Source organism: Stenella coeruleoalba, assembly GCF_951394435.1.
Source record: "Stenella coeruleoalba genome assembly, chromosome: 15".
NCBI classification, from domain to species: Eukaryota; Metazoa; Chordata; class Mammalia; order Artiodactyla; family Delphinidae; genus Stenella; species Stenella coeruleoalba.
In genome coordinates this window covers 87,454,066-87,475,882 of record NC_137161.1, presented here as the reverse complement: position 1 = coordinate 87,475,882, position 21,817 = coordinate 87,454,066, and the positions used below count along the sequence as shown (strand labels likewise).

Here is a 21,817-nt window from a genome sequence, read left to right as displayed (position 1 = left end):
GGGAGGGGTTGTGTGTTTTCCATCGCATTGGCAGCTTGAATCTTACCCCGTGCTCTCCAGGCGTGTGTGGGGACAGAAAAGCCTGCCACCATCCTCGCGGACACGTCCGACCTAAGGGCTACCAGTGGCCAGGCTCAGCTTCCCAAAGCCACCCACCCGCTGTCGGCTACTTAGTGCAAATCAGAGGCAACTGGCGAAAAACAGCCACTACTTCCGCGGTCGGAAGCCGCTCGCTGTCAGATTTTCTGTGTTGCGTGAGATTTTCCCACCCAAACAGGAACCAACGTGCTTGTAAACCCGACATTAAGCGACGTGGTAAGTTAACCACAGCTCCATCTAAAAACGAGTAGAATCTGACATACCTGCTATTTTTTGGCTTACAAGTATAGGCTGAAAAAGCCACTGCAAATCACTATCACTAGGAGGACACCCTGAAGCTCCCTAACCTCTACCCCACTCCCCACCTCACCTTATTCCCTGCCTTTAGAAAACTCTCAGCAGGTTATCAGAATTCGTTGAAAAAAAGATGTAATAATTAACACTCCCACAACCTATTACATTTATATTACATATAAATTAATGCAACATTAAATAAAATCTGTTTTTAGCAGCACAAAAATCCCAATTTTTAATATGTATTTGCTGAACACGTGTCCCAATTTGATCTCAGGGAGCTGCTGCTAAGTTTTATCGGTTAAAGAAAACTTAGGTTAAGGGTCAACATGGAGAATGTGAGAAAAGGGAGAAGAAGAAAAATCAGAAGGTTGGCCAGGCCAAGAGGATCAATTCCAGAAAGGAACTGGGGCAGAGGGAATGTGCCAGAAGGTGGAGGAGCACAGCACGTGGCTGAGTCAGGACTGACGGGAAGAAGTGGGGGGTACCGAGAACCCCAGGACATCTTCCACCCTGGATCACAACAGGCGTGCAGTCCTGCACAGACCCGCCTTCACCACAATGGTGCATTTTAATGGTATGTTACACAGAAAACAGACAAACGAAGTCAACGCCAGGTGTGCTACAGGGACACTGTCCAGGTCACGTGCTCACTGAGAAACAAGTTAGATCTCTCCAGAGCAAACCATAAAACTTTCCTGAATGACATAAAAAAACCACCTCAATAAAGCATGAAAGATTTCTCAGGAAATCTGAAAGTGGATTGCAAAATTCAAACCAAAAAGACAATATGACAAAGGCCCAGAACCCTGTCCCAAAAAACAATAAGTACTTAGTGTATTAGATATTAAAACGTATTTTTAAGAACTAAAGTATTAAACAGTGTGGCAAGGAGCAAGTTAAATTATGGTACAACAAGGTAACAGAATATTATACAACTTTTTAAGAGGATATAGGCTATTCCAACAAGAATTCTAAGACAATTCAATAAGAATAGTATTTTCAACAACTGGTGTTGGGACAACCGGACACCCGTATGCAAAAGAATGAAGCTGGACCCTTACTTCACACCATACACAAAAGTTAACTCAAAATGCATCAAAGACTAAAATGTAAGAGCTAAAACTATAAAACACAGAAGAAGGTACATCTTCTCCTATAAATCTCCATGATCCTGGATTTGGCAATGGTTTCTTAGATATATATGACACCAAAAGCACAGGCAACAAAAGAAAAAACAGATTAATTAGACTCATCGAAATTTAAAATGTCTGTGTTTCGAAGGACAAGAAAGTAAAACAGATGGGAATTCCCTGGGGGGGTCCAGTGGTTAGGACTTGGCGATTTCACCGCCAGGGGCCTGGGTTCGATCCCTGGTCGGGGAACTAAGATCCCCCAAGACGTGCAGCCAAAAAAAAAAAAAAAGAAACAACAACAAAAAAACAAAACAGAGAGAAAGTAAAAAGGCAACGGACAGAAGAAAATGTCTGCAACCCACATATCTGATAAAAGAATTGTACCTAGCAATCATAAAGAACTCTTACAACTCAATAAATGAGACAGGTTTTTTTTTTTTTGCGATACGCGGGCCTCTCACTGTTGTGGCCTCTCCCGTTGCAGAGCACAGGCTTTGGACGCGCAGGCTCAGCGGCCACGGCTCACGGGCCCAGCCGCTCCGCGGCACGTGGGATCCTCCCGGACCAGGGCACGAACCCGTGTCCCCTGCACCGGCAGGCAGACTCTCAACCACTGAGCCACCAGGGAAGCCCCAAAATGTGACAATTTTTTAAATGGAGAAATGTCTATTCAAACCCTTTGCCCCAAGAAAATATACAAATGGCCAAGCAGCACATGAAAAGATGCCCAACGCTATTGACCACTGAGGAAATGCAAGTCAAAACCACAAGAAGACACCACTTCACACCCAGCAGGATGGTGAGAATCAGATAGAGAACAGTGCTGGCAAGGACGTGGAGAAAGTGGAATTCTTACACGAGGCTGGTAGTGGAACGAGACGTAAAACAGGGCAGATGCTGCAGAGAAGTCTGGTGGTTAGGAGTTAAGTACAGAACTACCATACGGTCCAGCAATTTCACTCCTGGGTCTAGAGCCCAGGAATTGAAAACAGGTATTTAAACAACAATGGGCACATGAATGTTCCCAGAAGCACTGTTCACAGCAGCCACAGGTGGACACAGCCTGACCAGTAACGAAACAGAATGCAGCGTATTCACATAAAGGAATGTTATCCAGCCACGAAAATTCAAGAGTGAAGCTCTGACACACACGACCACATGGATGAACCTCGAAAACCTGATGCTAAGTGCGGGGACTCAGACACGACGTGTGACACAGGTCACATACTGTACGCTCCCTGTACAGGAATAGGTAACCCAGGGAGACAGAACGTGGGGGAACCGGGGCTGGGCGCAGGGTCGGGAGGGAGCGCCCCGCAAGTTCAGGGTCTCCCTCCAGGTGCGGACGATGTTGTGTGGCTAGACAGAGGGACGGTCACACAACACGTTCGTGTACTGAAGTGTTGCTGTAAAATGGTTAGCTTTATATCCGGCCTGTCAGCGCCCATCACAATCCTGGACGTTTAATTCAGTCACCACACCCTCCTGAGCTCCGCCTATGTTAGTGCTGCTGTGTCCGTCTCTGTGCACCAACAATCCCCATTTCAATTCTTAAATATATGCATTGAATATCCTGGCAACCAGCACTTTATAAAACAGAACTGCCCTAAAAAGGACGCGTGACTGTCTGCTTAGAAAAAGCCTCCACAGGGTCAGTCTGGATAAACAGACGGATGAGAGATTCAAAAGAAACTACGACACTTCTGATCTTACAAATCAGCAGTAAAAAGACAAAGGACCCAGTTCAAAAATGGACAACGGGTCTGAACAGACGTTTCTCCAGAGAGAGATGACAGCCAATGAGCAGCTTAAAAGATGCCCAACATCAGTCACAAGGGAAACGCCAATCAAAGCCCAGGGACACGCCCCACGCCCAGCAGAGGGACCATAGCCAAAATCAACCATGGACAGCAGGGCTTGGCAGAGAGGTGGGGAAAATGCGACACAAAAACTGTACTCCTGGAAATATAAATATGAAAATACATGTCTCATATAGAGAACAGACTTGAGGACACAGGGTGGAAAGGGGAAGCTGGGATGAAGTGAGAGAGTGGCACTGACATATGTACACTACCAAATGTAAAATAGCTAGCTAGTGGGAAGCAGCCGCATAGCACAGGGAGATCAGCTCGGTGCTCTGTGACCACCTAGAGGGGTGGGAGGGAGGCTCAAGAGGGAGGAGATATGGGGATATATGTATACATATGGCTGATTCACTTTGTTATACAGCAGAAACTAACACACCATTGTAAAGCAGTTATACTCCAATAAAGATGTTAAAAAAAAAAGAAAGAAAGAAAGAAAGAAAATATACGTCTCACAAAAACGTGTGTTCAGAGCAGCATCACCCATAACATATAAAGTGAGAAAGAGGACGGGACAGACAACATGCTACCATTTGTGTAAACACGCGCACAGACATGGCTGTGCACAAAAAAATGTCTGGAAAGAGACTAACACCCATAAAAGTGCGAGGAAACAGAAGAAACTGATGCAAGTCTGGCCTAGTGGGAGAATGTTTTGAATTTTGTATCATGTCCTGCATTACCTAATAAAAACATAAATATTGTTTTTAAAGCACTATAGAAAAAAACAAGAAAAGAAAAACAGATTAGTAGAACACAATGTAGACCCTAGAAAATTTGGAGGGTCGAACATGTTCTATCAAAAGGACAGAATATTCAGTAAATGATACGGGACAACTGAATCTTTCTTTAAGAAAAAAAATGTCAGATCCCTGCCTCACATAACACAAATTTCAATTCATTTAAAAAACTACAGGGCTTCCCTGGTGGCACAGTGGTTGAGAGTCTGCCTGCCAATGCAGGGGACAAGGGTTCGTGCCCCGGTCCGGGAAAATCCCACATGCCGCAGAGCGGCTGGGCCCGTGAGCCATGGCCGCTGGGCCTGCGCGTCCGGAGCCTGTGCTCCGCAATGGGAGAAGCCACAACAGTGAGAGGACCGCGTACCGCAAAAAAAAAAAAAAAAAAAAAAAAAAAAAAAAAAACAAACTACAAAAAGTGGAGAAAAATATAAGAAAACGTTTGTAACTGTGCAAGAGAACAAAAACAGACACCACAAAGCAAAACTGACAGACACTCGCCTGCACTACTGAAAGCCCCACGGAAACATCAAATTCAGGAGACAAAAGACACATGGGGAGAAAGTCCATGTATTAGACACACAAAAAGTCCTTTTTTACAAAAGGTGATCAATTCAACAGAAAAAAAAGCAAAAGATGTGATGAGGAAATTCATAGAAGACAAATGATTAATAACTAATCAAAAAATGTCCATCTCACCAAGGATCAGGAAAATATAAATTAAGAACAGATTCTGCTCTTCACCCACCAGATTGGTAAGAATAAAAGATGGAAGGTACCCAGGGCACGCTATAATGCCAGGACATGAATTCTGGGGCCCTGAGGCATCATGTATCAGATTTCAAATGCTGCGTCTCCAAGAGAAGCGTCACACAGGCAAACAGACCTAAGTGGGCCTCTCTCCAAGAAGACACACAGACGGCCGACAGGCACGTGAAAAGGTGCTCAACACCACTACTATTAGAGAAACGCAAATCAAAACCACAACGAGGTACCACCTCACACCGGTCAGAATGCCCATCATTAAAAAGTCTACAAACAATAAATGCTGGAGAGGGTGTGGAGAACAGAGAACCCTCCTACACTGTTGGTGGGAATGTAAATTGGCGCAGCCACTATGGAAAACAGTATGGAGGTTCCTCAAAAAACTAAAAATAGAGTTGCCCTATGATCCAGCAATCCCAGTCCTGGGCATATATCTGGAAAAACACTAATTCGAAAAGATACATGCACCCCTATGTTCACAGCAGCACTATTCACAATAGCCAAGACACGGAAACAACCTAAATGTCCATCGACAGATGAATGGATAAAAATGTGGTGCATATATACAGTGGAATACTACTCAGCCATAAAAAAGAATGAAATAATGCCATTTGCAGCAACATGAGGACCTAGAGATTATCATCCTAAGTGAAGTAAGTCAGACAGAGAAAGACAAATACCATATGATATCACTTCTATGTGGAATCTGAAATATGACACAAATGTACTTATCTACAAAACAGAAACAGACTCACAGACATAGAGAACAGACTTGTGGTTGCCAAGGGGGAGGGGAGGTGGGGGAGGGATAGAGTGGGAGTTTGGGATGAGCAGATGCAAACTATTATAAATAGAATGGATAAACAACAAGGTCCTACTGTAGAGCACAGGGAACTATATTCAATATCCTGGGATAAACCAGCACGGAAAAGTATATGAAAAAGAACGTATATGTATAACTGAATCACTTTGCTATACAGCAGAAACTAATACAACATCGTAAATCAACTATACTCAATAAAACTGAAAAATAAATAAATATATACAGTCTACTCTCTGTCAATTACACCTCAATCAAGCTGTTTTGAAAAACCACACACACAGTAAGACACAACTACACCCACAAGAGAGGCCGACAACACCAAGTGGTGGCAAACGTGCGCAGCACCGAGAACCCTCCACGTGGCTGGCGGGGTGCACAGTGGCGCAGCCTCCTTAGAGGACAGCTTAGCAGTTTTGTAAGGTAAACACACACTTCCATACGATCCCTCCCAGTCCTCGGAATCTACCCAAGAAAAATGAAAACAGAGGCCCTTGTACACAGCACACTCAAAACGGCCCCACGCTGGCAACAACCCAAATGTCTAGACCAGGTGATGGAGAGAGCAGTGTAATGAGTCCAAAGGAAAGGGGGACACGGGGAGCGGGGCAGGAGGGGGCGGGCTAGCGGGCTGGCTCCCCCAGGCAGGAACAGGGCCTCGGGGCATCACAGAGCCTCTCTGGTCTCAGGGTCCCAGTCTCGGAACCCCTCTTAGCCCCGCAAGCCCACAGCTTACAGCTCCCACGGGCTGACCACAAGCACTCAGTGCTCACAAAGTAGGAAAGGAAAACAGTGGAACAAGGGAATTTCTGCTAAAGGAAAACAAGTCAGGCTCCCAGGGGGCTGTCTGTAAAGATCACACCCCCTCTCCCGGCTAGTTTAACGACCAGGAGTCTGCCGCCAGACCAGAAACGTTTCTTGAGGCAAAATACCATCGGTATGCAGTCATCTTGCTGAGCAAATTCTCAAGGCCATGAAGTTCACAACCTCCGCTGATGGTTTTGAAGCACTTGTGGGCTTAATGCCCATGTAACTCCTCTGATTTTTCCAGGTTGAACAGGAAGGAGAAAAGATGCCCCATGTTGAGCTTTGCTTCCTTCCCACACGAAGGACACGGCGTGGCCTCCTACAGCCCAGCTGCCCCTGTCACGTGTCAGCAGGACCCACGAGGACACGAAAGACACACATGGCTGCGCTGGGCCCTCGGGAGCCCGGGGCTTGGGGGTGGCACACATCGTGTTCCAAAGGCACAAAGTGGCGCCCATTCCTCCAAAAGTACGCGTCACTCCCCACTCCAGAGGGTCACTCCAACCAACGGAGGGCCATCTGGTCAACACGTGCGAGCTCTTCCTCCCTGGACGTCAGCGCTTACAGCCAAGGGCGAGCCGGACGCACTCCCCACACGGTCTGGGCCAGGCGGCCGGGGAGGGCAGTGACACCTCAGCCCGTGTCCTTATACGACCACAGTCAGGAAACCCAAGCAAGGGCCTCTCCTCTCCACCAGCTGCCCAGGGACCATGCCCGTGACCCGGCCTCTGGGGCCAACTCCCCTGTGAAGCGGCAGCGCACCCACACCTCCGCCCCTAGCATCTCAGGGCTGCCAGAACCCAAGGTCAAAGTGCTTCTGTGAACGGAAGCGTGCTTTGCAGACATGAGAGGTTCTTCTTAGCGAGACCCGGAGCCAAGAGCTGAGCTAACCAGCCCCTGGCTCCCCCCACTCCCCCCCCCCCGCTCCACCCCCAGCTCCCCCCACTCCCCCCAGCTCCCCCACTCCCCCTACTCCCCCCAGCTCCCACACACACCCCCCAGCTCCCCACTCCCCCAGCTCCCCCCACACCCCCAGATCCCCCCACTCCTCCCAGCTCCCCACACACACACCCAGCTCCCCCACTCCCCCCCACTCCCCCCAAGCTCCCTTCACACCCCCCAAGATCCCCCCACTCCGCCCCCCCCAATCTGCAGACAGCCTGAGTGTATTTACAGCAGCAGGAGGCAGCCAGCTCAGCCTAGGTGCCCGTCCAAGGCGGCAGTCACTGGCTCCAAGGGTGACCGCTGCTCTGGTGTGTCTCCCCACCCCCTAGGACCGGCTCAGCATCTGGGGCGGTACCTCCCCAGGGAGGGCAGGGTGGGGGGGCTGAGGCCTGCAGACCCCTCACCACCACACAGCCGTGCTCGCTAGACCAGTCCGCCCGACCCTGTCAAGCCGGAGCCTCCTCTGGAAGGGGTCCAGGGACGTGAAGACAGAACCGGACCCCATCTGCCCAGCCCTAAGCCCAGCTCACGGGGAGGGTTAAGAAGCTACCAGACGGGCAGACATGGGCCAACTCCGAGAACCCTGTGCTCGAGCACCACCCTGGGAAGAGGGAAGACCCTCGAACCCCCCACCTCGCAAGCCCCTCCAGCAGGACAGGGAAGAGGACAGGCGCGGGGCAGGGCCTCCCGGGAGCAGCAGCCGGCACCACAGAACCAGCGCCGGGAGGACTTGTCCCCGCCTCGGCGGCACCACAGGCCACCCCTCCTCCACCGTCCCAGCCCACGCGCCTCGGGTCAACGGCAGGGGCAAGAGGTGGACGGGGGGCTCAGCCACACAGATGTCACACGCTGTGGACAAGGGCACCAGGGCAGCGGGGACTGGACAGGACAGGAGAGGGATGGGGCCCCCCCGCCGAGCCCCCCCACCCCCGTGGGGCTCCCAGTGCGTGAAGCATCCCCCCTGGGGGATCCTTCAGCCCTCCTGGCGCAGGCTCAGGGCCTGGGCTGTGGGAAGTGACTGCACAGGGACCTGAGGGTCCCTGGACGGGCATTTCCGGGAGGACAGCACCATGGCCCAAGAGGGGGCAGAGGCTCCTTGGGGCTCCTTGCGGGGGTTGGCGCAGGAGCTGGGGCGGGGACGGTGCAGTACTTTTCCATGGGCTCCCGGCGACGGGAACGCTCTCTCCAGGCTCTGGCCACCCACCCTCTGCAGACGGAAGGGTCCCTCCTTTAAAAAGGCCTAACACAGCAGCTCCCCAGCTTCCCACGAGAACCGAGAACCGGAGAGAGAGCGGGTGAAGAGGATTTTGATGAGCAGAGACCAGGATGTGGTCTCGAGGAAGCACAGTCTCCATTTCCTCAGGACACCAGCCCCGAGTCCAGCACTGACCGCGCAGGGACCCACCCGAGCTCCCCCAGCACCCCTGGGGGCCAAGGCGAAGCGGCAGAGCACAGACCCCATGGGGACCATGTGCACAAGTTGCTAACCAACCAACCAGAAACCGAGGCAGCAAGAGACACTGGAAGGAAACATACCCAAATTCTTCTTCCTGCTTTTGTTTTCCAAATTTCTTTTAATCAACATGTACTCAAATAACAACAAAAAAAATCACTTTTTAAACAATTGCCTGAATTGAAGAATCATTACCCGTCTCAGGCAGAACCTCTAAGCTCTGCCATTGCTTATCATAAACCCACACAGTCTGGGGGGTCCCGCCAGTGACCAGCAGCCGGCAAGCAGAGACCACTCAGAAGCCTAGAGATTCATAACAAAATTACAGGCCACCAGGACTTGCCACTTGGAGTCACTTAGAGTTCGTTTTAAAGAAATTGGAGGAGTCTAGAAAAAGTAGGAAACTGTCCAGGAAAGGCCCAAGAAATTCACATGTACTGGAGGTTCTGCAGGGATTGGGGGCCAGACCACCGAATGGGAACTGGAATAGCTCTAAAAAAACAGTTTCCCTCTAGGGTCTAGAAACCAAAAAGGCCTGACAAAACTGGGGCTCCAGTGGCACAGAAGGCGAGGACGACGAGAAGGGGCCCAGGGGACATGGGACTGGCTACGAGCCCGGGTGAGAGCAGGACGTGGGGGCCAGCGATGCGGCCCGGCTGGCTGACCTGGGTCCTGTAAGCGCGGGCCTTCTGTGCAGGGAGAGGCGCCCGGGCTCGGGTGGCGCCAGACCTGCGGTTCTCAGCCGGAGAGAAGGCAGAGAAAGGGGCACCCAGGACGGGCCTGAGTGCTGGCCTGGCTTCCTCCCCGACATCCAGAGGTGGCAGCTGGGAGACGACCCCGGACCCAGTGGAGCCGCTCTCTGTCGGCACAGGCCCTGCACCTGCCCACCCACCACAGAGGAAAAGTGCCGTCACGCGTCCCCCTGGCACAGAACTGCCCAGCCAGCCGGTGTCCTGGGGGTCGGACCAGCAGTCCTGCACGGAGCCCGCAGCACAGTGGCCTGGGATCCACCCCAGGGCCCGGCTGGGCCTGCAGTCGAGGAGGTGCTGGCCAACGGGCAGGCCCTCCTGCCCCAGCCCCTCTGCTATATGAAGGGGGTACATGCGCCCCGAGTCTCAGCAGCGTGCACGGCCCAGGCTTGAAACAAAGGCAGAGCTGGAAACACTAGGGCGTAGGAGTGACCAAACCGGGACTTCCCTGATGGTGCAGTGGTTAAGAATCCACCTGCCAGTGCAGGGCACATGGGTTCAAGCCTTGGTCTGGGAAGATCCCACATGCTGAGGAGCAACTAAGCCCGTGAGCCACAGCTACTGAGCCTGTGAGCCACATCTACTGAAGCCCGTGAACCTAGAGCCCATGAGCCACAACTACTGAAGCCCGCGCACCTACAGCCCGTGAGCCACAACTACTGAAGCCCGTGCACCTAGAGCCCGTGAGCCACAACTACTGAAACCCGCGCGCCTAGAGCCCGTGAGCCACAACTACTGAAGCCCACGTGCCTAGAGCCCGTGCTCCATAGCAAGAGAAGCCACCGACCGCCATGAGAAGCCCGCGCACCACAACAGAGCAGCCCCCGCTCGCCGCAACTAGAGAAAGCCCGCGTGCAGCAACAGAGACCAAACGCAGCCAAAAAACAAAAAAAGAGTGATGAAACCCACCAGCCACACACCACCCATCCTGTCAGGGGATTTCCATCGCTTCCTTTCAGAAAGACCCAAACGAGGACCTGATCTAGTCGCCGATTAATGGTAGATACTCACAGGCAAGTCTGACAAGGGCCCCAAGTCACTCGACAAGCTATGCGGCGCGGCTCCGACGACACTTCCCTCCCCGTGGACCAAGGATGAGCACAGGGTCACCGGGCGCTCACGTGGGATGTGGGCTCGAGGCCACATCAGGCAAGCCTCATGCACGGTCGGCACCTTCACCCACCGCTCAGGGCCCAGCAAAGCCGCCCCTCATGACATGAGTCACCCACCAACTTTTACTTCATGTTGAATAACTTGTCAAGATTTGTAACATCTTATGCCGTTTTGATCAACTACACACTAGGAATTGCAGAGTCAGCTCAATACAGAAGAAAAACATGAACACTCAGAACCTGAGAGGTAACAGCCAACAAATTCAAACGTAGACACGTGTTTCTGTGGTGGAGCCTGACCACTTTTAGCTGTGATCTCGTAAATACAGACCCCAGGCCACGGCCCATGCAGCGCCATGTGAAGGGCCCTCCCTTGTCTGACAGGCTCAAAGGCCCGGCTGCGGCCAGGCCAACAGAGGCCTCCACCGGGCCACCATGCCATCGAAACCCTGTCACACCTGGGACACCAACAGCAACCTGAGGTCTGGTAGCTGAAGAATGGCCGTTGTGCGGTTCCAACCTACAGTTTACTGCAAGTCTTATTTGCCCTACAACTGCCTCTAAAAGGCACTGGGCATGTCCATGGGGGCCTGTCCACCCCCTGACGCCTGCCACGTGACCACTGAGTCCCCCTCCAGGTCCAGAAACAAGGCGAGGCCAGCGCGCCCACGTCACCTACCTCGGCTGGGGCCCCCTCAGTGCCCGGCGGGGCCGCAGGTGCCAGAGGCATCTCTCTTGCTACCGCCTTCTTCAGTTTTTTGTTCTTTTTCTTTGTCACTTGGCTATCTTTTCTCTTCTGTTTTGCCATCCTGCAACAGAGAAAGTCAACTATAAAGACACAGGAAATAAAAATTCTCAATTAACAGAGAGGGGAGGGCATTATAAAAGATACAAAGCTATTTCAGAAAGTGTGGGAAACATACAGTCACTGTTACAAATTCCAGCTCTCGTTTCATCACCTGTGGACAACTTAACCATTGTGGTGGATTTCCTGTCTTTCTTCTGAGTGTTTTATTTAACACAGCTGCCATCACACACAGATTATATACTCTGTTTCTAACTCAACATGAACATAAGCTTTTAAGAGTAAAAGAAGGGACTTCCATAGCGGTCCAGTGGTTGGGACTCCACGCTTCCACTGCAGGGGGTACGGGTTTGATCCCTGGTCGGGGAACTAAGACCCTGCATGCCACGCAGTGCAGGCCCCCTCACCAAAAAAAAGAGGAAAAGGAATAGCATTTTTAGTGACAGTATCCAAATTTTCCAAAAGTGAAAACTGCGAGCATTTGTCTATTCCCTAATTGATGACTATCTGGGATTATTTTCATTTTCTACTATTACGGAGTAACTCACTTCCCCATCAACTAGGGATGCTGCAGCCCCACACGGGCTGGCAGTGACCACCATGCAGTCACTAGGCCCTCGGTCACCTGTGGCTGGAGGTGGCCATGATGAGTCTGGGGTGGCCTCCTTGGACTGTGGAAGCAGCCCCAACCGGGGCCGCATTGAAGGAGTGACACAGGTCCAAGAGGCTCTGATTACATCTCCCTCCTCAAGCACAGCAGTATCTAGAACTCCACGCACAAGGACAGAAGAACGCCCGTGAACATGAACTGCAAACCCAGCTTCCCCTGTGGGGCCGGATGATGGGAGCCAAGGGAAACGGTCACGGCACCAGAAACTAGGCAGGGGTCGGGGGAGAGGCCTCCACCCGAGGGTCACTGGCTGCGGGGACCTCCGAGGGGCGTCATGAGGGCTGGGGATGGGGGGAGGCCGCCCGCAGGGCCCCAGGCCCACCCCGAGGGGGACGTGGGAACTGATCGGATCCTCCCCACCCCGCCCCTTTGGATGGAGCCCAAAAGGAGCTGAAAACACAGGAAAGTTTCGGAGTCCCAGCAGCTACAGCGTGAGCACCCTGAGGTGCAGGGTAGAAGGCGCTTTGGCACAGAGGCCATGGCCAGCTCGTACAAGCCACACACACACACACACACACACACACATACGCGCGCGCACGCGCTTCTCGTCACACGTCAATCAAGCTGGGGGTGAGTAAGTCAGCATAAACCTGGAAAAGGAATATCACTCAATAACTGAGATCAATGAGGCAGCGCTACATGTACAGGATGGAACAGAACACGACGAGCAGTATCACACTTTTGTATTTGTTTAAGAAAATAACAACAGAGAAAGCTATGCACGTACTTACAGGCAAATGTCTGAAGGACATAAGCCAAAGCTCTCCTTTTCTGTCTCGGGACGGGACTGCGAGGGACTCCCCCACACCCACAGCTCAGTCTCATTTTTTTAATACTAGTCCTTTAAAACTCTATCTACAAGGGCTGCTAGTATCAGCTTTTATTCTAACAAGTTGCAAGAATGTATTTTGCTTTATTTATCCTAAAGTCGCTCCACTGGCTTCATCTGCATGTATGTGTACTGTATGTATTATACAGACACAAGCATGTAACATGGATGTTACACGCACCCACAACATTCACGCTCATGTCGCTATAACACAGGTGTTTTCACTTCGGACACGCTGTCCCAGGCTGTCTGCACGGGAATGGACACACAAACCCAATACCTTCTTCCTCTGACACCAGAGTTCATCGTGGACTCCATCCACAGATGCTCGAAAATGCAGCTCATTCACCCCACAAGTGTTTACCGAGAGCCAGTTCCGTGCCAGGCACTGCTGCACGCTGGGCACAGAGCCAACAGCAAGGGGAGGAAGAGCCTTGGTCTCGGGAAGCCTCCTTCTGGCGTGAGATCCAGACCTATTTAAGTGAACGAGCCAGCGCTTTCACACAGAGATAAACACTGCCGAGAAAGGAGAACCGGGTTGAGTGAGCAGGCGCCCCCGAGGCTGGCAGCCAGGGAGCGGCGGCTCAGGGGCCTCTGAGGGGCCAGAGGCAGACAGAGGAGGCAGCGTGTGAAGAGCTGGAGGGGGCCCCGGGCCAGGTAGCGTCCCGAGGAGCAAGGTCCGCAGGTGGAGGAGGGGCGTCCGGAGCAGAGCTGCCTGCCCTCAGGTCTCTCACCCAGGCATCAGTCTCACTGAACCACTTACTGAGACCTTAACTTCCCCCAAAGCAAAACTTTCCACAGGGACAGACGGACAAATGACATCAACGTGGGGGGGAGGGGAAGCGCGCTCAAGTCACCAGCAGCCCCACCCCACAGGCCCCTGCACTTCTTCACTTGTCGGTCACCGTCTCCACCGCAGAGTGCTGGCCACGTGCAGGAGCGGCTCCAGGCTGGACCACGCGGTCCAGAGTGCCCACCCACATGCAGCTCACATTCTGATGGGGGAGACAAACATGTCAGAAAATGAGAATGATGCTAGGCAAAAAAAAAAGGAATGAAGGAAAGGGCTATGGGAAACGGTGATTATGAAAAGGGTGATCATAGCGGAAAGGGCCCAGAACCCAGATTTGAGTTCTAAATACCACTCTCTATAAAAAAGAGCCAGACTGCCTTAAGATTCCCGTCTGGAGCAAGGAACGTGTAAGGTGAACCAGCGTAACAAGCCGCACCACAAACCAAGCCAGGCAATCACAGGGCCACGGCGGAAAGGACACGGAGCCAGCGTGAAGGGCCCCTCTGCCCCCTTTGGGGCCATGACTGATTACGGCACACCGAAGGAATATCACTACTGTGCAATCAGAAAACTGCCAGGCGCCCAAGGTCTTCAATTAAGCCTTATCTTAAGAAAGCATCCCAAGCCAGAGGCTGCAAGCTTCAATTAGCAGTGTAATAAGAAATCTTGAAAGAATTAGACTGTTGACACAGGGTTTTGAAAAGACAAAGGGCTCTGCCAGCCAATTACCTTGTTGGAGAGTAAGAAAAGTTTAGCAAATATTTACACACCGGTTACCATCAAAGTTAAATCTACATTCATTCTGAGAGTTATCGTTAAAAAGTTTAATCAGGGGGCTTCCCTGGTGGCGCAGTACTTAAGAATCCACCCGCCAATGCAGGGGACACAGGTTCGAGCCCTGGTCTGGGAAAATCCCACATGCCGCGGAGCAACTAAGCCCATGCACCACAACTACTGAGCCTGCGCTCTAGAACCGCGAGCCACAACTACTGAGCCCATGTGCCACAACTGCTGAAGCCCGCGCAACTAGAGCCCGTGCTCCACAGCAAGAGAAGCCACCGCAGTGAGAAGCCCATGCACCACAACGAAGAGTAGCCCCCGCTCGCTGCAACTAGAGAAAGCCCACGCGCAGCAACGAAGACCCAACGCAGCCATAAATAAATAAATAAAGTTTAATCACTAAGTCTATTTGCTAAAAAGGGGGAGAAACTTTTCCATATTATAAAAAGCTTTTGGGCTTCCCTGGTGGCGCAGTGGTTGACAGTCCGCCTGCTGATGCAGGGGACACGGGTTCGTGCCCTGGTCCGGGAAGATCCCACATGCCGCGGAACGGCTGGGCCCGTGAGCCACGGCCGCTGAGCCTGTGCATCTGGAGCCTGTACCCTGCAACGGGAGAGGCCACAACAGTGAGAGGCCCACATACTTAAAAAAAAAAAAAAAAAAAAAAAGCTTTCTTTTTTAGTCCCAAGAGACAGTGATTCATACCTTTGAGACAAGGAGTGTTTGTTGCAGGAAAGATATTTCCTTACATTTACGGTCAGCTGGTCTTCAACAAGGGGGCCACAACAATTCAATGGGGAAGAAGAGTCTTTTTAACAGGTGGTGCTAGGACAATTGGATATCCACATGCAGAAGAATGAAACTGGACCCCCTACCTCACACTACACAGAAGAATTATTCAAAATGGAGCAAAAACCTAAATGTAGAGCTAAAGCTATAAAACTCTTAGAAAACATAGGAGTAAATCTTTATGACCTTGGATTAGGCAACAGTTTCTTCATTACGACACCAAAAACATAAGGAGAAGAAAAAAGATAAATTGGATTTATGAAAATTGAAAATTTTGTGCTATCAGTGATGCCAGCAAGAAAGTAAAAAGACAATCAACAGGAGTGGAGAAAATGTTTGCAAGTCGCATCTGACGTGAGACTTGTATCTAGAATGTATGAGGAACCCATAACTCAACAAAAAAGGCCAACAACTCACTTTAAAAATGGACAGGGACTTCCCTGGTGGCCCAGTGGCAAAAAATCTGCCTTACGACACCGGAGACGTGGGTTCAAGCCCTGGTCAGGGAACTAAGATCCCACATGCTGTGGGGCAACTAAGCCCGCGTGCCACAACTACTGAGCTCCCGTGCCCCAACTAGAGAGCCTGCGTGCCGCAAAGTACAGAGCCCATGCGCTCTGGAACCCGCGTGCCACAGCTACAGAGCCCACGCGCCCTAGAGCCTGCGCGCCACAACTAGAGAGAGAAAATCCGCATGCCACAACTAGAGAGAAACCAGAGCACCACAACTAGAGAGAAGCCCATGCACCGCAGTGAAGAGCCCACATACTGCAAGAAAAGATCCCGCATGCCTCAAGGAAGATCCCATGTGCCAGGACTAAAGACCCGACACAGCCAAAAATAAATAAATAAAAACAAACATATCTTTAAAAATAAATTAAAAATTTACAAAAAATGGACAAAGGACTTGAACAGACAATTCCGCAAAGAAGAGATACAAATGGCCAGGAAGCCATGAAGGAGCTCAACATTGGTCCTCATTAGGGAAACGCAAGTCAAATGACACACTTCACACACACGAGGATGGCTGAAATCAGACACATAATAGGGAACGTTGGTGAAAATGTGGAGGAATTGGAGCGCTCATCACTGCGGGTGGGACAGAATACGGTGCGGCCACTTTGCAGAACAGTATGGCAGTTCCTCAAAAGGTCAAACAGTTGGGACTTCCCTGGTGGCGCCGTGGATAACATTCCACGCTCCCAATGCAGGGGGCCTGGGTTCAATCCCCGGTCAGAGAACTAGATCCCACGTGCATGATGCAACTAAGAGTTTGCATGCCACAACTAAGGAGCCCACCTGCCACAACTAAGACCCAGCACAACCAAATAAATAAATAAATATTTTTTTAAAAAAGAAGTCAAACAGTTATGTGACGCAGTACTACCTACAGATGTAAATAATCAGTGAAATGAACAGATCCACATAAACTCTGAACTTGGTTGTTCCCAGCAGTGTAAGTCATAACACCCATAAGGGGGAAACAATCTAAATGTCTATCAACTGATGAACAACGGAATTCTATCCACACAACAGATTATTCAGCCAAAAAGGAAGGAAGCACTGACACCTGCTACAACATGGATGAACCGTTTTGAAAGCACGCTAAGAGAGAGAAGCCAGTCACAAAATATTACAGACTGTATAATTTCATTTATATGAAATGTTCAGAATAAGCAAATTACAGAGGCAGAAGCAGATTAGTGTTTGCTTAGGGCTGGGCAAGGGGAGGAGTGGCAGTGACTGGTTGGTACCAGGTTTCTTCTGGGAAAAGAAACATGTTCTAAAATTAGCTTGTGGTAATGGTTGCACACCCTGTGAATATACTTTTAAAAAACCCCTCTAGGGCTTCATTAGTGGCGCAGTGGTTGAGAGTCCGCCTGCCGATGCAGGGGACGCGGGTTCGTGCCCCGGTCCGGGAAGATCCCACATGCCGCGGAGCGGCTGGGCCCGTGAGCCATGGCCGCTGAGCCTGCGCGTCCGGAGCCTGTGCTCCACAACGGGAGAGGCCCCAACAGTGAGAGGCCCGCGTACCGCTAAAAAAAAAAAAAAAAAAAAAAAAAAAAAAAACCTCTAATCCCAAATTATTTGCTGTAAATTAACACACATAATGCCCCAATACTGTTTGTAAAAATAAACAGCGAAAAATACAGTTTCCTACCACCACCACTTCAGCAAATGTACATACGCCGTCAAAGGCGTTCCTTGCGTCCCCCAGCCTGTTGGGACCTCGCCGCCCTCACTCTGTCCACTGGCCGTCATGGGTGGCCTGGCGTTGCTGTGTCACAGCATCGAGACCTTTATTGTGTTTTCTTTCCTTACCGGCCTTTCTGCAAAAATCCCAGTGACTCAGGTTAACTTCTATGAGCAACACCAACTTAAGATTTCCCTGTACCTGGTGGTCAGGAGGACCTGGGGGGCAGGAATTAGAGCTGGTCGGCATCATAACCATCACTAAAACTGGCCTTGACTGAGAGCTTCCCGTGTGCCAGGCCCTGTTCCTGGTGCTTTCCACGTGTTAGCTCGTGTACTTCTTGTGACTGACGAGGCGGGCACACAGGTGAGGTCACGGAGGCACACGTCTCAGGGGAAATCAACAGATTGGGCCTAAAATTGGTAAATCAAAAAAAGTCACCCAATTTCCCTATTATTCAGAAATATGGAAGTAATTCCAGTAGAAACAGTGGAAAGATGAAACTGTGCTCGCCTCTGAGGAGCAGTCTGCCTGCTGGTTTGTGGTAAGTTCCAGGACCACTGAGTTTCTTAGCCATATGCACACATCACTTAGTTAATTTGACAGATCAAATGTCTTTTACAAAGATTTTTAAAAATTACATTATTCAGCGTTAGCCAGAGGATGATGAAAAGGACATGATCATGCCCTGCTGATGGAGAATAAATCGGTACAGCCGTTCTCAAGGTAATTTGATAACATTTAATCAAGTGCTTTGGCCCAGTGGTTCCATGTCAAGGAACTTACCCTAATGAAATAATCACAGACAGAGATTTATGTAAGGATGATAATGACATGATATAAAGGATGATACTACCTCTAATATTAAAAAGTGGAAAACACTGTAATTGTCCAGCAGCAGGCTGAGGAACGGCTGACTCCTTCGTGCCGGGGGACGGGCCCATACACCCATCAACAACTGTGATCTCAACTGTTCCATCACTCGAGTGGGCGCTCACGACACAACGTAAAGTGGAAGGATGGACTATAAACCTGTGTACGTGCAACACGACCCTCGTCTTTAAGAACAATTATATGCAGATACGCACAAAGGAGAAAACTAGAAGGTAATACATTAAACATCAACATTGTAGGGGGTAGAATTATAAGTATTCTTTTTTTCCTTTATACTTTCCAGCAATTTCTACAATAAAAGAAAAGACATTTTGGGGAATTCCTTGGTGGTCCAGTGGTTAGGACTCCGCGCTCTTACTGCCAAGAGCGCAGGTTCAATCCCTGGTCAGGGAACTAAGATCCCGCAAGCCATGTGGCACAGCCAAAAAAAAGAAAGAAAGAAAAGCCATTTTAAGATATCAGCTCAGAAGTGTTCAGTGAAGCAAAATAAGCTCACCAGCAGAAAGGTGCTAACCCAGGTCAGACCGACAGGAGGAAGACAGCAAAGCGCCGGGCTGGGCTGGAGTCACTGATCAGGACAAGTGAGCACCCACAGGCTGAGGCTGCCCGGGCTCCACGGGACCTAAAACAGAAATCGGCCTCAGGGAAAACATCTTTTTTAAAATCTGAAAGTATCACTCGTAGCCCCTAACATCCCCTCTCACCCGGTGCATCTAAGTCACCTCTGATGTGAGCCGGCAGGTCCAGGGAAGGCCCCCTGAAGGAATCCGCAGGAATCAGTGCCTGGAGCCCCAGTTCGGGCGCCCAGGACACGGCCATGCTCCTGTCCACCCTGACCCAGGACTATTCAAAGTTCCCACTCGGATGAACGGCCTCCAGCTTCTGCTCTTCTGCTACCTGACCCCACACCCTCCCTCCTGTGGCCTAAACCCCGTAACACCAAGCATCCCACCCACTGAGCCCACCTCCCATCTTGCCAGCTGGCCCCCCTCGGTGCCCTGGGGCTCAGCGATCCTCCAGCCTCACCAGGACCCGCAGTCCACTGACCCTACACGTTTCAATGCCCCTCACCTCTCATGTTCCCGTTCCCACAACTTCATTTCCACGGCCCATCATTACAATCGTGCCTTTACAAACACTCTCAGCCCCTCACCTGGCAAAGCCCCAACTCTAGCTCTGGTTCCGGCCTGGCCGGGAAGTCCCCAGGGCCATGCGGTTGGTCTCACTGTACATGGCACAGCCCCAGCCTCGAGGGGTGCCCAGCAAGCCCCGCGGCCCGACTCCGGCCACTCGCCCGGACGACCAGCTCTTCCTCTTGCCTCTCAAGCTCTCCGACCTCCAACACATCCTCGCCTCCTCCATTCATTCCTGATCACTGAGCTTCCAGAAGCTCCCCTCAGACCCTCCCACCGTTCCCTCGTGCGACAGTGCAGAACCGTGCCTGCTCCGAGCAGGGCGGAGCCTCTGCCGCGCTCTGGTCCCAGGGGCATGCATGGCTCTAAGCAATTCCCCTTCCCCATCAGCTGTCCTTCTACAGAGTCAACTACAAGGTCCCACAACTAAAAACCCTGATTCCACGTGCTCTCCACCCCGTTTCTGGTGCTTTCTGCACGAAAACCCTCAGGAGCTGTCCACTGGCACGGTCCCTACCTCCTTTCCAGCCACTCTCCCATTAGGCTGCCATCTGACTTGGCCAGATGGTTCTTACTGAAACCACCAACGACCACCAAGGACACCCGTCTGCTAACGACAGACTCTCTGATCACAGCCTGGTCGGGGCCCCTCTAAGCCCTCCTTCAACAGGCCTCAACCTGGGCCTGTACAGACTTGAAAAGTTTCTAGCAGCTCAAGGCCACATCTTTACAGTGACTCTAGCCCCCCTAAAAAGCTCCTGCCTGAGAAAACTCAAGGCTACCAAGAGGATCCAGTCCACACCTGAAGACAGAGCCCCATCCTCACCCCACCCCTGCGGGAGGGCAGGAGCCTAACTTCCCGAAGCACCGCCCCCCCAGGTCAGCAAGCCCCGAAGGGTTTCACACCACCGACCCCCTTCTGCTCACTGTAATTATCCAGTTCCCAACTCTACAGAGTGCCACCCCCGCCCCCCGCCACTCCCTCACCCTCCCTTTAAAACGCCCTCTCCCCTGCACAAGTCCAAGGCCCCTGCTGCAGTAGTTACCCCTGATTAAAATGCGACCTCACCACTTACACCACCTCCAGTCTGGCTCTGCTCATCTCTGTTCATCACTGACTGGACATAACTGACCTCGCAGCAGCATCTGCCACAGCTGGTCCCTCCTCTTGACTCTGCCCTTTCCGCTCCGCTTCCCAGACACACCACGCTCTCCCGCTTGCCTCCCACCTCTTCACCTCCCCGCCCCCTGGACACAGAAGGGCCCTGAGCTCAGCACTCCCCCGAGATCTCACCTAGTCGTGTGGCTTTAAACACCAACCATAGGCTGATGACGTCCCCATTTCTCCCTGAACTGCACAACTACACTGTCAACTCATGTGTATCACCTACACACACATCGTCTCAAACTAAAACGTGTCAAGTCCACACTCCCCATCATCCTCCACAAACCTGATCTTCCTGCAGGGTCTGTCCCCTCAATAAAAGACCAGCTGGTGAAATGCGTATTTCAGCTCAAGTTAAAAACCGTAGTGTCACCCACAACTCCTCTTTCTCAAACACCCGTCCATCCCACAGTAAACCCCGGTGGCCCCACCCCCAAAGTACATCCAGACGTGGACCTTCACTGCCCCTACCGCGAGCATCCTGGTCCAACCACGTCTCCCACCTGGATCATTTCGAAAGTCTCCAACTGGTCTCTGGCCTCCGCCCCGCCCCTAGCCCCTCCAGGCCATTTTCCGACTCAGCATCCTGAAGGGGTTGTGAAATACCTAAGCCGGGTTAGGTCCCACCAGTTCTGGGACCCTCCTCCAGGGCTCTCCTCCCCTCCCCTGGTCGGAGCCCCGCCCCGCTTCACTTCTCTCCGCCATGCTCAGCAACGTCTCCTTTCCTCATCAGGACCACTCCCCCCAACCCCAGGCGAGCTCACTGGCTCGGGGCTGCCGGTCGCGCGGACGCGCGGCAGGCACCCATGGGGCTGTGGGGAGGTCCGGCGCGGCCGGCGCTCGGGGCCCTGCGTCCTCCTCAGGCCGCCGACGGGAGGACAGCCAAGCCTCCCGCGCGCCCCCGGTTGCCCGGCAGGCCTCGTACCCAAGCAGGACACCGCAGACCCGCCGCCCTCGCCTACCTGCGCGTGGCTGCCGACGCC

At 51.8% G+C, this 21,817-nt stretch overlaps 1 protein-coding gene across 7 annotated transcripts in view; it reads right to left on the bottom strand.

Annotated features, from left to right (window-relative positions):
* CHLSN (cholesin) overlaps positions 1-21,817 on the bottom strand; it is a 109,699-nt gene extending 87,882 nt beyond the window's left edge. For 3 of the 7 annotated variants that reach the window (XR_013831485.1, XR_013831486.1, XR_013831487.1), the window contains exons 1-2: positions 17,637-17,975; positions 11,462-11,591 (exon numbers count right to left, since the gene is read on the bottom strand). Coding sequence is in view for 3 of the 7 variants with exons in the window: in XM_079943881.1 (XP_079800007.1) it covers positions 11,462-11,591; positions 17,637-17,710 (204 nt within the window). In the remaining 4 variants the exon portion in view is untranslated. Of the gene's footprint in view, positions 1-11,461; positions 11,592-17,636; positions 17,976-19,032; positions 19,159-21,796 lie in introns of those variants that run through there. The other 4 variants (XR_013831484.1, XM_079943881.1, XM_079943883.1 and 1 more) reach the window with 4 other exon arrangements.